At 40.7% G+C, this 18,573-nt stretch overlaps 1 protein-coding gene across 7 annotated transcripts in view; it reads right to left on the bottom strand.

The window, feature by feature from the left end:
• Window positions 1-11,084: 11,084 nt before the first annotated feature.
• CREM (cAMP responsive element modulator) overlaps window positions 11,085-18,573 on the bottom strand; it is a 44,567-nt gene continuing 37,078 nt past the window's right edge. For 6 of the 7 annotated variants that reach the window (XM_063125560.1, XM_063125552.1, XM_063125569.1 and 3 more), the window contains 2 exons: window positions 17,475-17,631; window positions 11,085-12,399 (listed from right to left, as the gene is read on the bottom strand). In XM_063125560.1, coding sequence (XP_062981630.1) covers window positions 12,255-12,399; window positions 17,475-17,631 — 302 coding nt within the window. In that variant the 3' untranslated portion in view covers window positions 11,085-12,254. The remainder of the gene's footprint in view (window positions 12,400-17,474; window positions 17,632-18,573) is intronic. The other variant, XM_063125602.1, reaches the window with a different exon arrangement.

The following is an 18,573-nucleotide window of genomic DNA, read 5'->3' as shown; positions in this document are numbered from 1 at the left end:
TTGGAAGGTATTCAGAACAGCATCGGTTCTGACTTTACAAGCTTGAAACTTCTGTAGTACATACAAATTCTAGATGAGCTAGGTGTAGAGAACTTAATTTCCAGATAAAGATTTGGCCTTTTCGACTTTAACATTTAAAATATTTATTATATATCATAGTACAAGCGGGAAAACAACTTCACACAACAGTTATTTCACCCAAACAATGTAGTTTGTCAGAAGCTGAAGCAACTTTGACTGTGGCACCCATTTCGTCCCTTAATCACAGGGAATACACCTTCCTTCATGGGCTGCATAAATTTCTTTTAACGTATGACCAAGAAATTATGATGTAGCTTTTGATCAATACCGAGCAATAGTCCTTTTACTAGATTAAGAATAAATGTGGCTCCCTCTGGTGGCTACAGTCTGAAATATCCTTGTAAAAGTTCAATAAGAAAATTTCCAAAATTCATATCACTATTATACTCTTATCAGGCCATCTCCACATACAGAAGAGCTCTGCTAGATTAGACCAAAGGTTTATCTAATCCAGCATTCTGCTCCCACAACCAAATGCCTATGAGAAACCAAAATGACAGGAATACAGTGGCATCTTCTGACTCATGTTCCATAGCAAATGGCATCAGAGGCATACTGTCCTTGAAACTGAAAGCTATAGCCATTGTCATGCCCTTGCTGGAGGGATCCTCCTCCAAGGAGTTAGAACTCCCTGACAGATGATGTCATGGAACCACCCCTGCCAGGAGGCACAGGAGAACCTGGGTCCTCAGGGAAGAGGATCATGGGTCTGTCTTCCACAAGAAGAGGGGAGTTCTGCTTCAGAGACATAGGCTGTGCAGTCATCCAGTCCCCCAGAGAAGATCATCATCTTAAGAGGCAGATCAGTAGGGCTCCTTTAAGAAGTACCCAAGTCCAAAGGACTCTTCCGGAAGAAAGTTTATAATGTACTGCAGCTGAGCCTTGGGTAGGAATGGGAGGCTCTGGTAATATAAGCATGCATTATCAGTCTAGCCTTTGCTGAAAACAATACTGTTTCTTCAGCTTCAGTGTCTTGTACGTTATTGGTCTTTGGGCTTCTGCCTGATGTTGCTTTTTTGGGCTCTGATTCAACTTGACTGATATCTTGTGTTTGACCTTGGCTGCTACTCTTACCACTTTTCACCACTACTGTCACCAGCTGCCACTAGAGCTTCTCCTCTTTCTCAGTGCTCTCACTTGCTGGCTTGACAGGTAGAGTGCCATTGGGCAAGTAGGCAGAAGCACTTACTGCTGCTACTTTTCATCACCTCAGTTGTCTGTGCCGGAGTGAGAGACAGGTGATCAAGCAGGTTGCAGTTGTGAAGAGGAACAACTCTAGCAGGCTTTGTGAGTGGACTCCTGCTGGGGTGTGGGTCCTCAGCAGTTGCCTGACCATGCCTATCCTTGATGCCAGCCCTGCGCTGTGTGAAGAAGTGCTTCCTTTTATCTATCCTGAATCTCCCACCATTCAACATCACTGGGTGACCCAGGGCCCTATTATGAGAGAGGGAGACATTTTTCTACCTCTTTCATAATACTAGAACCACCTATCCATATTTTCCACACTATACTTTTATATACCTTTCTCATGACCCCACTCCCTTTTTTTCTAAGCCAAATAGCCCCAAACATTGTAACCTTTCCTAATATGGGAGTAGCTCCAGCCCATAATAATTTTGGTTGCCCCTTTCTGCATCTATTCTAGCTCTACAATATCTTTTCTGAGGTGACCATAACTGTAGACAATATTCCTATGCCGATCCCACCCCCCATCGTAGTGTGTCTGAAGAACTGTGTAAAATGGAGGTGACCAAGCATGAAGTCTTCTAATGAATTGTCAAACTAAAAAAATCTTCAAGTTACCAGGGCCAAAGTTGACTTACCTGGGAGTTCTTAAAGAGTCCATGAGAAATAGCACTGAACTATTAACTACAATATGTAATATTAAAATTAGCTTCCATATCAACGGCTAATCAAAGGTCACATGAACAGCAAAGGTGGCTGTGCTAGCCAAAAGAAAAAAGTTCAAAATTCATATTACATTATTATTATTATTATTATTATTATTATTATTATTATTATTATTATTATTATTTTATTAGGCCAACTCAAAGGTCACAAAGTAAATTTTTGTCTGACCTGGAAAATAGCAAATTTAGCTGTGCAGCAGCAAGAGCCTACACTGGAGAAAGATGATCTTACACCTCCTGAAGTTAGGAATTTTATCTTTGATGGTACATCTCCTCCAACTAGGTAAAGCTACCCAATCTGGCTTCCTTCCTTCTTTTTAACCTAGTACACTATCTAAAATTATCTCCAGTTTTAATATAAAAATTGTCTAGTTTCTCTCTATTTGTTTTCTTCACAGACCACATAGTTTAAAACAATGGAATTCACTACCACAAGATGTACTGTTGGCCACCAATTTGGATGACTTTAAAAGGGGCTTGGACAAATTCCTGGAGAAGACTATCAATGGCTACTAGTCCTCATGGCTATATGCTACCTCCCGTATCAGAAGCAATATGCCTACATACACTGGTTCCTGGGGTGGGAGGATGCTGTTGTACTCTCGTCCTACTGGTGGGTTTCCAATGGGCAGCTGGTCGGCCATTATGTGAACAGTGCATCCCTTTTTAAAAATTGGCATTACATTGGCCATTCTCTATTCATCTGGTACATATTACATACTGAGCTCCATAACACCTACTTTTTTTAATCTGGTTTTCATCCGTGGTTTCCCCCTCCATTTCCTTAGTGAGTCGAGAACTGGGCACTTTCACATCTGTGCATTGTTGCACTTTCAGCTCATGTATCTTTTCACCTGGAGCACTATTATGCTGGCAAAATTTCCCACCCCAACTCCTACGTTCTCCTTTCCCTTGCAGTTAATTCTTTAAAAATATTTATTTCTGCCAAATACAATTACGGTAAAACAGCTCACTAGACTTTCCCCTAAGATCATATTAAACAAACTCCAAGGAAAGGAGGCCACTTGTAGAAAGCAGGAGGGAGCACATGGGCCAAGACTGTTGTTGCCCCTTGGCTTGGGAAAGGTTAACCGGGGGGGGGGGAGGAGCGAACCTTTGTTTTGCTCGTTTCAAAGAGTAGGCAGATGACCAATCATTTTAACTAATTTCTTTTGTAAAGGTGGTAGGTCCCTTCCTTTGCTCCAAGGTAACCAAAATGCTTACATCTGCATAATTTTAAAAGATTGATCTCTTTATCTTTAAAAATTGGCAGTGATTAGTTCTTAAGGAGGACTTTAGCCATAGTTTGCTGGTCCTTTACATGACATTATCATCTTCCAGGGCCTCTCCTGTGCTTTGTAACCTTTATCTTGGTTTAAGATTGGGGGAAGTCCAGCATTTTCTGAATGTTGCTATAAAAGACTCATGTATTTCCGTAATTCTGCTATACCACAAAACTGTTTAGTAGCTGTAGAATGAAACATATAGAATAGTAGGAATCTTGGGATACTAAAATGCCCCAAAACAAGGCCATGTGTATTGTGTCAGAAGAAGGGCACTTAATTATGCTTCCTTGGACCATTTTTGTTTGTCTGAAAAACCACATAGGATATTTCCCCCCAATACATTAACATTGGGTTGAACAAGAAAACACGCCAATGGCAAAAATCAATAAAAATTGAGATAATTTTTTGCTTTTTGTCCCAGGAGCATTTTGTTTACAGAAAAAAAACTGTAAATAGTAATGATTTCCAGAAGGATAGCCATATTAGTCTGTTGTAGCAAAAGCAGAGTTTTGCAGCATCTTAAAGTCTAACAACTTTCTAATGGCATATGTTTTTGTGAAGACTATTCACATTTCAAGACATCATTTAGTACGGTGCATGTGATGATGTCCTAGGACAGCCTTCCACAACCAGGGACTAGCTGGGGGATGGTAGAAGTTCTAGTCCAACATATCTGGAAAGCACCAGGTTGCAGAGGGCTGTCCTACAAGGACTACAGGGTAGGTCCACTTCTGGGTAAATTCTGCAATGAAAAGTGCACTCAAAATAAGATTGCACCGACCCCATCATTGTTGAATAAAGATTTATCAACTCAATTATCTCAGTGGAGGCTGCAATCTCATAAAAAAAAGCCGTGCAGTTCACTTCACTATCATTGTGCAAGGTATTCTTTCATTACCCACTGGGAGGAGAGGCAGGAGATTCTCCTCTGTGTAGAAAAGGCAAACATTGCTCAGTCACTTCCAGTCAGATTTATAGATACACTTGAGCCTAATTGTCCTAGTAACGCTCCAGCTGCTTACTGATGGCCCACAGCCTCGTCCTGAAGCCTTTCGCCCCAATGTCTGAGGTGTGTTGTAGCCCTAAAGCCATATTAGCATACTGCAGTTCAGAGTGAATTACTGTGGTATGTCAGTTTAATCCATCTCATTCTTCATTTTTCTAAATAAACACTGAGTTCGTCACCATACAAATCTGGCTGCCATTCCCTCACTTACCCATAGTTATGTGGTAAACTAGTAAAGAGAAAATTGTTACATACTTCTACATACACCCTCATGTACACAAAATATTCAATGTACAAAATCTCCTTCATTTTCTTTATTGGGCAATATTCTGTGTCACACTAAATTCTAAAAGTAGAGGCACTGTCATTTACCTCAGGTAACTTTTGGCTGGAATGCTTTACCTCAGAACATTTAATTCTAGACATTCTTAGAAGGTAAATATTTCTGCTGACTGCACAAGGTTGTCTCTGTGTTTTTCTATTAGGCTCAACCTTTGATGGGATCAATTAGCAGATAAAGCTGCAATGGATTAATTAGGAGAGACTAGATTAATAACTAAAACCAAATCAGTGGAGCCAAGAGTTAAAGGCACACATTTATTGTTGAGGGTATTTTGGTCCTTGATATCTTATTTTATTAGGGAATGAAAGATACACAGATGTTTATTAAATTGGAAATTAACACACACTAGGCTATGGGTATACAGCTGCTTTGCACAAAGCCCAAATAACAAACAGAAGCAGGCTGCTTTGGAGGTATGACTTTCAGTCTGGATCCCTCCTACTGGATTTCGATGGGTCTTCTCTTAAGTATGACTTGGACTAGATCCAACCCAATTAAAATAACAGATGGAAAAACACACATCATAAGAACAGAAGCAAAATACAGAAAGGTGAGCTTTTATTTTATTTAGATTTTTATCGTCTTATTTCAAGACATGTTGGGCTAAGGAAGTTATTTGAACTAATTATTAAATGAACTGTAAAGATAAAAGATATAAACCCTTCTTTTTCAGGGAACATTTTTGAAATTTAATGTGAATCATACAGCATACTCTTAATTTTATCTAATGTCCAATTTTATCAATAGTTCTGGTTTTCTATGTCCACAAGATGGCATTGCACAACTACTACAGAAACCATTGCACAAGTTGTCAGGGAACTTGACCACCCATGGGAGATCATGCTATGGCTCAGAAGGCAATTTACAAAAGGATGAAAGGAAGATGTGAACAGCACTTTTAAAATTAGATATCCTCGATTAATGCCATTATATGTTCAACAACAGGGCAGTAATACACATATTTTAATTGTGGGTGCACTGTGTGTAACCAACATGGGGACTTAATACCAAATGCACTGTGTAGCAAAATGTAGTAGAAAAGAAAGTTATGTGGGTCCTGTAGTTTTTGCAATATACACATCAGCCCTGCGATATTAATTGCGGTGGGTGAGATTCAATATACAGATATTTTTGGCTTTTACAGCTACAACTAGTATTACATGTTTATTAGTAGAGCACTATTTTATATCTATTCTTCCCACACTAATTATATCCAATACAAGTTTCAACAAAATCACACAATTACATAAGTAGTCTTTGTTGGAATACCAACTAGTGAAGTTTTTTGTTTTTGTTTTTAAAGCAGCTTGCCATATTAAATTAGTGCTTCTTTGCAAGCAAGAGACTTTTGGAGCCAAAATTATGAAAGAAACCAGTAAATTAGTTGTTTTACTCAAATTTTGGGGAGAGAGATGCAAGCCTTTTCCATATCAGGATGGAGAAACACAATTGATGCAATTAAGCAGAACACATTTTTGAGCTCACATAAAAACCAAATACATTAACTGGCAAGGGAAATACTTATAAATATAGGATTTTACCAGACTAGGCTTTTATCCTGCAATCACCCTGCCTCATTCACGAAATTCTACAGGGGGGTCCAGACACTGATATTCCTATCACTTCTTTTATCTTTGTTCTTACAAAAAAAAAATCAGTTAACAAATGAAAAGCAAAAGGTGCCTTTTGATTGGTAGCACTAAAAACTTTCTGTCTGGAAGCACCCATAATGTTGACATGAAGTTACAAGCAACATTTACTACACAGATGGGGTAAATGAGATACTCCACCAGTATGCCTGATTGGGGGCAGGGAGAGAGCAATTCTAATCCCTCATACTTGTAGAGAATACTTTAATTACATTGTGGCAAAATACTTCCACAGTGCCAAAGATGTTGCTCATCTCTGATTTAGTACAGAAAACAGTTGCAGGCAATGGTGCAAAGGGATCTTTCACACAAGAATAGTGCTCCAAAAAGCTAATGATATAGTAAGCAAGAAACCAGGAGTACACATGCATCTTAAAACAAAACTCTGGGTTCTCTGGCACTGTATCCCGTGACCAGATGAAGTTGATCCAAGGACTGAAAAGATGGGAATTTTCATATACCCTCTACCCCACCCCTGAAAGATAGTCATGCTAATCCTTGAGGAAAACATCCAAAATCCACAAGTGGGCAATACCTTTATTAGAACCTATCAAAAGGTCACAAAACAGTTTTATGTTCTCCAGTATTTTGAGTCTAGACTGTACAAAAAGCAGGGAAAGAGAGAAACAAAACGGTACAAATGTTAGGCCAGATGTTGTGGCCATGAGGTCTACAGCTTAGACTCGGTTTCAGGAAGGTGATTGCAAATTGAATGTATTAGTAAAGAAGGTCACAAAACTTCCTTCCTGGAAGGGAACAATTTTATGACTCTAATGTATGTAAATTAGGTGGAAGGGTAATTGAGAAATTAAGGGGCATTTCTGGCATGAAGAGGGCAAAAGAAGAAGAAAAAATATATCCTAACCTCACCCTGAAGTGTTTTTTTAGTGTAATTGTAGTTGTTATATGTATTTTTGTTGGTATGTATGATGTGTGTTTGTATGATGTGTGATGTTTGTTTAGATGTTGTTGGAAAAAATAAAAATGATGAAAATCGAAAAACTTCCTTCCTGGAGAGCCATGGGCAATCAAAATTTCTATGAGGCAATCCCATATATTCATAGAATGACTCCCAATTCCTTTTGGTATTGTAGAGGGCAATCCTATGAGGACTGTTGGCAGCCTCCGAACTCAGAGGCTGACAAGCATCTAATGCAGGGCAGCTGAAGCATGGAGGTGATCTTTGCCTCCGCTATCTCTAATATTGTTGCTAGATGGACAGCTATAGAAAAAGTCATATGGCCGTAGCCCCAGTCTCCTCCCCTTCCCACCACAGGAACGCCCCCCTTTTCCCACCTCTGCACTCCGTTTCCAAGCATGGAGACAGTGACAGAACACAACTGGCTACAAGCAGGAGGAGGGCGAGGAGGGCGGTTTCTGGGCCCCAAGGATGGAGTCCTGTTTCTGTCCTCAGAGCCCAGAAACCAAACTACCCTATGTCTGGGGGACACAGGATTGTACCCTCCATCTTCTCTTTTCTAACAATAACCAAAATGGCAAAGTAATTGGCACACATTCCCTATAAAGAAAAGCTAGGCATTTGGGACTTGTTAGTTTAGAAAAAGGTTTCCAAAAGGGACATGAGAGCTGTTTAAACAACATGCATAGCATGGAGAAAGTGAATAGAGAAATGTTTTTCCTTCCTCTCTCATAACATGAGAACTCGAGGGGGGGGGCATTTAATGGGCTGCATGTTTAGGAGATTCTCTGTCACAAGTTGTAGTGGTAGCCACTAGTTTAGATGGCTTTAAAGAGGGATTAGACAAATTCATAGAAGATAGTTGTAGATAGATTGATTAGAGAAATTTAGAGACACTGTATACCAGCTGCTGAGAACATGTAATGGGAGAATCCCCTTTCATCATGCCATGTTTCTGGGCTTCCTGGAGGCATCTGGTTGGTGACTCTGGAAAACAGGGTCTTAAACTTGATGGATGTTTCTCTAACCCAACAGCACTTTTATTGTGCTTTTATGCATGCAACACTAAGCAGCAAAGCCAAAAATGCTAATTGATCATCAATATCCCAACTAAACTTTGTTTTAATGGGATCTTTTTAGGATCCCAGCCATATAGAATTCTCCAACATAACAATGTTCTTCCAGGTTTAAGCCTCAACTGCATTTTGAAGATTCCATCATATTTTGTCATTCCATTATAGTACAGCTATATAAAAGCTACTAGGATAAAACCAAATGGGGCATTTTGAGAAAACACATTCATTGTGCACCCTTCTCAAGTTCCCTCCTACTTTGTACATATCTCACCCTGTCTTGAGCCAGTTTTTTAAACAAGTTCATTAATACATTGGGTGAAACTTTTAGATCTGGTATGAGCCTGACCATATTACAGAAGACAGGCCTCAAAAAGTGCTGCTGCAAAGCTTCAGACGTTGGATCACAGGAAAATGACAAGCCCTCCACTTGCAACAAACCGCAAAGCAAAACAATAACTTGGCTGAAAAACAACATGTAGGAATGACATCAGTATCTTAACCATCATTGTGTTGGGTAAACCACATCAAACTCCCTTACCAGAGTCATTAAAAGGGCAGGAAAAGCCTCAGCAGGTAACAGCATTTCCTTTCTCTTGTTGCCATCTGATTTTAAAAAGACTTCAAAACGCAGTTAACATGATTTAGTCCTCCCACCCACCCGCACCACATTAATCTGCATGATTCATATTTCCTGATGCCATCAGCTAAGCTAGTCATCTGTGACCCAAGAAGTATGGTAAGCAATGGTGAGAGCATGTTGGGGCTGAATATGAGACACCCAAGTTCAAAGCCCTAGATATGCCAGGAGCTGCAGTCCTGCTTCAGTTGAATGCTAGTGAAGGGAGAGAGAATATAGGCAGCTACATAAACAGAATCAATAGCATTCTATACAGTAAAGATAAGGTGACGTAAGGACCCCTGGCTCCCTTTCATTGAAGAAATAAGATTGAATGTAGTATTTAGAGTGTTGGACTGAGATTAGATGGCTTTGGACAAGTTACCGAGCCAGATACCCTTCTCTATAAAACAAAAACAAATTTTTACCAACTTCCCTCACAAGGCCAGTGGCAGAGTACAGGAGATAAAAAATATAGCACCTGGGCACAAACATTTCTTTAACAATGTAGAACAGTTTAATTGAACTCCTCTTTGTTCATACTTCCACTACAATTTAAGAAGGCACCGTTGGGTAAACAACTGGACTCTGATTGACCTCTGGGAGTACCTGTTTGCAAAAGTGCAGGTAAATATAATAGTGTGGAACAAGGCAAAATACTTTATTTTTAGCTATAGATACCTTTATCAATCATATTCAGCAGCTAATAAAAGCTACTGAACAATTATGTAAGCTTTTGTAAAAAAATAAATAAATAAAATACATACCTTTATAACAATTCTTATTCAATAATCTAGTTCTAAGTAATTAGAAAAAATATTTCTAAGAAAGCATTTTGTTCTTCTCTAACAGCAATGTGCTTTATTTTACTGTAGCCTAATTATCAGACCCGTGCCTATTATTCTGCCTGACTAGAGGTGTGAACTTGAAGTGATAAGATTTTTCCTCTAAGGAACCGCTACACCAATCTCATGTACCAACTATGAGTTATTTACCAGTTAACTCCACTATGCACAGAACACTTATCACGTTTTTTTGCTTTGCAGAAACACAATGTGCTTGACATGAGTATGAGTTCGAATTCCTTCTTATACATTCCCACAGGTTATGCCTAGACAATCTGCAGTTTCTCAACTTCAGTTTATCATTTGTACAATAGAAACAATCCAGACCAACCTCATTGTGACATATATATTGCACTTCGTACATACATTAAAACAATAAAAGTGCTGGTCTTTTTGCCAGATGAAGTCATCCAAACATAGAATTTCCACTACCTATTGAAAAGTAAACAGTAGCCCACTAGAGCCCTATAAGCATTTCTTCTAGAAGATCCATCATCTAATACAGCCTTACCCAACCTGGTGCCTCCCAGATGTTTTAGACTACAACTCTCAACATTCCTGACCATTGGCCATGCTGGGTAGGACTGATGGCAGTTGAGGCCTACAACATCAGGAGGGCACCAAATGGGGGAAGGCTGATCTAATACATAAGCCTATAGGAATAGCACTCATTGTTTACTATACCGCCTTTTTATGGAAGAATTGGCTTTAACAAGTCTTAATTTCAGCATATATCTGTAGTCTATCATTTCAGAAGAATGGGCCTATTATCTGTTCTAGTATTCTTTTTACAATCAAGGAGAGGATCCACCGTTGTAGATTATTCATTTGCACAGCCTTTGTAATTTTATTACAGCTGGTTTAACTACAAATGTTAAGCAAGGTCCAAAGATGCTGTCACAGGGAAAGGAAATATTACTATAATCACCCAACAGGAAATTCTCCCCATCTTTAGTTTATGACAACCGTGAAGACTTGCTTGGCATTAACATGTGCTCTTTATCATTGTGTCTATCTGTCCATTAAATGTGTATCTCGTCTATACTAGAGAATATGGGAATACCCCCTTGTATTGAGGAACATAAAAGAAATCAAGTTCCACAAATGTAATTTACAAACCCAATGCATTTAAAGTAGTAAACCAATCCTCAACACCCAGACCCTTTTGTATTCAATAATATTTCTTTAGGCCAGTATCACCAAGTGGAACTCACTATCAAATGCTTGTAGAAATTGTGTGAAATACCTTATAGCTTAGACTGGCAGAAGACTACAAGGGAATTACCTGTACAATGTAACTTCTTTTTTAAATAAATATTATTTACAAAAAGTCATTGAACAGACAGTGGGAGCTTGTAGGAGCAGATTTAAGATCTTTGTATTATAATTCTGGAGGCTACTTCTGAAACCCAAAAGGCAGTAGATATGTCTTCTAAAATTACTTCAAAACATGCACCATTATTTTTTAATTACTTTTAGCTGGGTCAGATGTTCAAACAAACACCAAACACTACAAAGTTTAACCAACATGGTTCTATTTAAAAACTAGTTTCAACCATGGCACTCAGTGACAGCAATACAATATTTTTTTTCACAAAGTGGTGTATATAAAAATATGCCATAAATTCATTTGTAAACTAGTATTCTAATACACGTATGTAATGGCAACATACTTTTTATATAACTCTTTCCTGAGATACTTCGGGTAGTTTTCATTTTATTGTGTTAGATGCATCTTCTTTGATCACTTTAAAATACTGGTGCAAGTGGGATACTACCAAAATCACACATTTAAAGTAATTAATTTGAATATTGGGCAGAAGAGCAGCTCTTACACATGTTGCATTTTGAGAACATGGAACACATACTGCCTTAAACATTGGACTCTTTCGGGTTAAGAAAAAAAAGACACCTGAAGTTTCAACTAGGGATCTACAAAAATGCAGCAAAGCGTTTCAGGAATGTTAGAGGCTGGAGTAGAAGACAAATGATACAAAGGAAAAGTCATAATTCTTGTTGACTAGACATTGCCTGCAGAAGCATCTGTACATGCTGTAGCCAGTTCACAGTTTCAATATTGACACTAGTCTGTCTTGGAAGAGCAAATGTCTTTTAAGGTTTCTAGCTCTTCTATAAGTTTCTTGTTTTGAACTTCTAACATCGCAACACGACTCTCCAGACATTTCACGTATTCTTTCTTCCGTCGTCGACATTCTTTTGCAGCTTCCCTGAAAAAAGCAGAAGTAAAAAGGGCAAACAAAACACTTTTTGGCATGCTACTGGACTGAGGGGGGGGGGGGGCAGGGAGAAATGCTGTGACAAAGGTAAACTTAATATAGAGACTGTGGTGCTCTCCGAATTTTGGAACAATGCCCAAGACTTTTAGAAAACACCTAAGAAAAACCAGGATCACAAGGGCCACACATTGTCCCTTCCTCAACGGTCACATGACAATCTGTAGAATTGCTTCATCTCATGCCTTGATTAACGTTCATAGTAAAAAGGTCCATAGCCAAGTGCTATTTACTCAGCTTTATGGCAATAAAGATCTTTGAGGGCCTTGAGTTCCTCAATGAGAGTCTTGTTTTGATTTTCAAGCACAGCCACACGATTTTCGAGACATTTGACATACTCCTTCTTCTTCCTGCGACACTCGCGAGCAGCTTCCCTGGAACCAACACAAGGCAAATGACTACAGGAGCAGCTACAACACAATGAAAACCTGGATAAATAAGATAACCTTCAACACCAGAAACGCTGAAATGAACTGACCAAGTGCCAAATCAGTAAGCCAGACAACAATCACACCACAAATTCAGCCCACAATGATCAACAGACAATGCAAAACAACAGATGAAAGTGTGATGATAGACACTGCATCAGCTTAGCATGTAAGTGTGAGGAAATTATTCTAACACAGACGTGTTTTATCAGATGTTACCAAACCACCACTAGCTACCTCAAAAACTTGCATTAAAATATCAGCATAGTATTGAAAACTCCCCATCACCTGTTCCCGTAGCATCACATATTTACATAGTTACAGTAGCTGAAGCATCATAGCCTATGCCTGCAAAATGTTCTAAAATAAACTGTCTGCAAAGATTCTCTCTTCAGATTGACGTCTAGATACCACTTTGAAATTCTACCTCAAAACCATGATTTTTTTTTTTGTGAAAACAAAATTCAATTAGGTATTATTTAAAATTGATTAGTGTTTATACCTGAAATACTGTTTCTCCTTTGGATGTTAAGTTTTAAAATAAAAATTAAAGAGGATGAAGAAGCCAATGAGGTGAACTGCCATGGTTGCCTTCTCCACCTACTGAAGCTGCTGCCCACATAGAAGCTATTATTAAGCAGAGGCCACCAGTGAGGGAGGAAGCAGCAGCCAGGCACCTCTCCACCGTGCCTGGGTCCAGCTCCAGCTGAGAGCCCCCTCCCTCCTGCTACCAACTGTCTCTACAGAGGCCACCAGTGAGGGAGGAAGCAGCAGCCAGGCACCTCTCCACCGTGCCTGGGTCCAGCTCCAGCTGAGAGCCCCCTCCCTCCTGCTACCAACTGTCTCTGCAGAGGCCACCAGTGAGGGAGGAAGCAGCAGCCAGGCACCTCTCCACCGTGCCTGGGTCCAGCTCCAGCTGAGAGCCCCCTCCCTCCTGCTACCAGCTGTCTCTGCAGAGGCCACCAGTGAGGGAGGAAGCAGCAGCCAGGCACCTCTCCACCGTGCCTGGGTCCAGCTCCAGCTGAGAGCCCCCTCCCTCCTGCTACCAGCTGTCTCTGCAGAGGCCACCAGTGAGGGAGGAAGCAGCAGCCAGGCACCTCTCCACCGTGCCTGGGTCCAGCTCCAGCTGAGAGCCCCCTCCCTCCTGCTACCAGCTGTCTCTGCAGAGGCCACCAGTGAGGGAGGAAGCAGCAGCCAGGCACCTCTCCACCGTGCCTGGGTCCAGCTCCAGCTGAGAGCCCCCTCCCTCCTGCTACCAACTGTCTCTGCAGAGGCCACCAGTGAGGGAGGAAGCAGCAGCCAGGCACCTCTCCACCGTGCCTGGGTCCAGCTCCAGCTGAGAGCCCCCTCCCTCCTGCTACCAACTGTCTCTACAGAGGCCACCAGTGAGGGAGGAAGCAGCAGCCAGGCACCTCTCCACCGTGCCTGGGTCCAGCTCCAGCTGAGAGCCCCCTCCCTCCTGCTACCAACTGTCTCTGCAGAGGCCACCAGTGAGGGAGGAAGCAGCAGCCAGGCACCTCTCCACCGTGCCTGGGTCCAGCTCCAGCTGAGAGCCCCCTCCCTCCTGCTACCAGCTGTCTCTGCAGAGGCCACCAGTGAGGGAGGAAGCAGCAGCCAGGCACCTCTCCACCGTGCCTGGGTCCAGCTCCAGCTGAGAGCCCCCTCCCTCCTGCTACCAGCTGTCTCTGCAGAGGCCACCAGTGAGGGAGGAAGCAGCAGCCAGGCACCTCTCCACCGTGCCTGGGTCCAGCTCCAGCTGAGAGCCCCCTCCCTCCTGCTACCAGCTGTCTCTGCAGAGGCCACCAGTGAGGGAGGAAGCAGCAGCCAGGCACCTCTCCACCGTGCCTGGGTCCAGCTCCAGCTGAGAGCCCCCTCCCTCCTGCTGTCACCTGTAACTGCTGAACTTTACAACTAAGATTGTAGTGCCTGAATTTGCTTTCCTTTTCCCCCTCCTCCTCCTCCCTCCCAGTCCCCTTTCCTTTTGTGTCATGTCTTTTAGATTGTAAGCCTGTGGGCAGGGACTGTCAAGAAATACTTTTGTAAGCCGCCGTGAGAGCCTTTTTTGGCTGAATGGCGGCATAAAAATCCTTAAATAAAATAAAAATAAATAAATAAATATTAGGAGAGGAAGTAGTGAATGTCATCATTGCCACCTCTTTAAATAGTCTACTGTTTTAATAATGTATTGTTTTTCTTTATTATTATTATTGCTGTTATTATTATTTTTTATTATTACTGACATGTTAGCTGCTCTGTGGGAACCTTGTCAGCTGAAGAGCAGAGTAAAAAATGCTTAGAATAATATTAGAACGTATAATTCTAATGCAGAATAATCTTGAACTGAACCTTAGCCTTGTAAGGTAGGACAGAATTATCCCTGCCCCCAATTGAGTTATATGAGACAATGAGGTGGAGGGAGTGTAGCTCATCAGGCTTCCTAGTGAATTCATGGTTGAAGTGAGACTTCAACTAGAGATTTCTCGGGTATAACTCGAAACCTTAGCCGTGTCATTACACCAGCTATGGCTAGACTATGGAAACATTTCGACTGCAATCCTATGGGATTGCCATCTACAGATGAAGGACTCTCAAATCAGAGCCCTCCATCTATCCTAAGCCCTGCTGGCAGGAACTAGGCAAGGCAAGAGGAACATTTTCACCTCTCATTCCTCCATTAAAAGTATCTTTAGCAGGACTGGCCTCTGATGCCCTCTTGCTTGCTTATTTTTCTGGGACAGGAACAGAGAAGCTTTAGGATCCTGGCCTCTCCTCCCTCCCATCCCTGTTCACTAGCATGACCCCATTTCCACCTTCCCTGTCCTTTTCCAAGGTCACTCTTGCTGCTGTGGAAGAGCCACTGCTGAGATTTCCACAAGAAAGGGGAAGGGAGATCCACAATCAGATCTCTTCCTCTACACTCGTTGCTCTGTCTATGGGCACAGAGGAGGAGATGTGCAGCATCCTACAGCACCCCCAGATGCTGTCTAGGAACCACAGGGTTGCTCTGCCCAACAGACATGTTATACTTTTATAAGAGAAGGAAATGTTTATACACTGCATTGATCATGCAATAATTGCATCTAACCCTGTTTAAGTGAACACAGGAAACTGCTATCATTGATAAACGATTATGGATAGTACTTTTCATTCTACTTTTAGCACTTGCTCATCTCTCTGAATCTTTTCTCCTCGATGAAGACCGTAAATATTTTTAATGAGAAACATGTCTGTAAACCATGTTATACTATGTAATCTGCATTGGAAAGTTGTTTTTTGTTGTCGTTGTTGAAAAGCTGTAAAGAAATATTCTAAACAAGCACACACACACACACCCCAAATGAGGGCATGCATGTGCCAATAAGCTTTTTGCCATGCCATCATTTCCACAGATTGCGATATCTCCCCCTAACTAGGCATTTTATTTCATAGGGTGGGCTCCTCTCGCTTCTGCCATTCACAAGAACAAAGTAATATGGTTGTACATGGAGGGTGGGCAATGTTTCCTTCTGGCAACAGACCCTCATGGAGTACAGCTCCAGAGGACTCCCCTGAACTTTCATAGAACTTTTCAAGAAATACAGGCAATGGTTGCTGGAAGTGGCTTAAAACTTGCATGTGCAAACAGAGCTCCTTCATAGTCTAAGCTGGGATCCCAGCCTTTATATATTTCTACAGAAAGAGCTAACATGTTAAGAAAAACCAACACATGTTGTGTTAACTGTTATTGACAGCGGACACTAAACAAAACCTGAAGAGAGAAGAACAAGAGAAAGAATATCTGAATTCTACGACATGATTTTTTTCTGGACGAGCAATTTGAAGCAAAAGGCATGAGAAAAAGCAATACCATGAATGCAGTGAGCAATGGCAAGGTTAGTCAGAAGGGATACAACTTTTCCCTGCAAAGCACACAATAAAAGCATCGATTAATATGATGGACATGCATCAACACCCAAAAGAAAACACAGAGGATGTAAAGACAAACAAAAGATTAATATATTCTGCATAACAAAGAACATCCACCAAGCAAAGCAAAAAAAAAATGAAGCCTACAAATCACACACCAATTCCCACAAATAAATCTACCACAAAAAGTGACATTCCACAGCAAATTTACAAAATCAGCTGTTGGAAAATTAACAGAGCAGCCCTAAAATTAACACAAAATACTTTCACCCTTCCTTTATAGAAACAGATGCTTCATTACAATTGTCTGCATCAAGACAGAATTCCTATCTGAACAGTGGCAATAAAAGAAATTTAATATATATAATTTATGTGCAATTTGTATAGTTCTATTATATGAAAAAATCTGTCAAACATAATATTTCATTATCTGGAGATGTTTCAATGTGAGTGATCACTGTATTCCTATCACAGATTTTTAGGGATAAAGTTCTCCAGAACACATGCACAAAGCCACCTAAATTCTACTCAGGTAAAATAAAATGCAGGTAACCTAGCCTTATAGTTATTTTGAAAGTTATTTAATGATATGTAAAGTCATCTCTACATCTGCCTGGCAATTAAAGAAATTTAACTTCTTTCATACTGGAACAGTCATCAGGAAGGTGAACTTGGATTTGGATCTTATGGTAAACTATAAGGTTAGACTTTTTCCCTAACTGGCATCACTTTCATGCAGCAGAAGTTGCTACAGTCAGTTTCAAATCACTTACCACTCTGAATGGTGGCGGTTAGGCTGTTGGGCCCCCTGACAACAGTTGTTCTAAAAGCTAAAATGATTCAGGAATGCAACTGTACACTAGCCAACAGTGCTTTAAACACATGGCTGAGGTGATAATTAGTCACTGGCCACCAGTGATGTAAGGCATTGCCTTCTTCAACTATTACAGGAAAAGATGCATGGTCTTATATGAAAGAATCCATTTAATAATTTATCTTTTGAAAAGTCTTTTCAGCAATAATACTTAATTTCTCCCACCCACTCTGCCAATCTTTCATGGCATTTGCTCTTGGAAGCAAATTCTAACCATTACTTTTTCTTAAAATAATGATACCTATTTTTCATAAGCCTTAGCTCTCTTTTACGTGTTGCTTCTTCTGCTAGCTGCTGTGGGCTATGCAACGTTCCTGGAGAAGCTGCCATGACTACCCCTTGAGGTAAGGCTGTGGTTGGAGTTCGGATCTGGTAGGTTGGCATGTCACCTGTAGCAGCTGTAATTTAAAAGAAAAAAAAAGGGGGAGGAAGCAGGAATAGTTTTAATATCAAAGAAAGAGTTTCTAATTAAGCCCCCCAAACTGACCAATTCCTGTTCTAGTTCCATGCTTTTAACATGCTAGTTTCAGATGCCAAGAACAGAATAATTCCAATCTGTGACATGTGATCCAGATGAGAACCTTTAACCATCCAAGTGTGTTCTTTCAATCCGGCATGAAATAGACTCCCCCAATCATTTACTGTGGAGCAAACCGTAACTAGAAGCATATCCATTGGGAACCCTCTTTTAAAGTTATCAAGATCTGACCTAAGCTAGAAAAAGAGGTTATTTATTTATTTATTTTATTACATTTATATCCTGCCTTTTTTCCTCCAAGGAACCCAAGGCGGTGTACATAATCCTCCTCTCCATGTTTTCCTCACAACAACAACAACCCTGTGAGGTAGGTTGGGCTGAGAGTCTATGACTGGCCCAAAGTCACCCAGTGGGTTTCAATGGCTGAGTGGGGACTAGAACCTGGATCTCCCGACTCCCAGTCCAACACCTTAGGTAAAGCTACAAAACCTCATCATTTCAGTTAAGCAATGAAAACTGCATGCACCTATACACAGTCGCTGATGATCAAAATTGCGTTCCCTCTCTTTTTAGCAGAACACACCTTGGAAGACACATTCTTCCTTCTCTCAGGCAGGAAGGAAAGTCTGTTCTAAGATGCCACCTACCACCTAAGTTTTTTGTAAATAGTTTTATGAATAACAACTTACAATATGCTGCCTGATTAATTAGGAATATTGTTTTAATGGTTCAAAAAGGTTTTTATGTGGTTAATTTAATCAAATAGTCAACTAAACATTCCAGACCTACTAAAATCCTTATAGAAACAATACCTTTGGTGACTGCTTCCTGTAAATGTTCAAATGGCCTAGCTATTTATTCT

The sequence above is a fragment of the Elgaria multicarinata genome, chromosome 1 (assembly GCF_023053635.1).
Source record: "Elgaria multicarinata webbii isolate HBS135686 ecotype San Diego chromosome 1, rElgMul1.1.pri, whole genome shotgun sequence".
NCBI classification, from domain to species: Eukaryota; Metazoa; Chordata; class Lepidosauria; order Squamata; family Anguidae; genus Elgaria; species Elgaria multicarinata.
The sequence above is the reverse complement of the archived record's forward strand: the minus strand, read 5'-3'. Positions and strand labels throughout refer to the sequence as shown.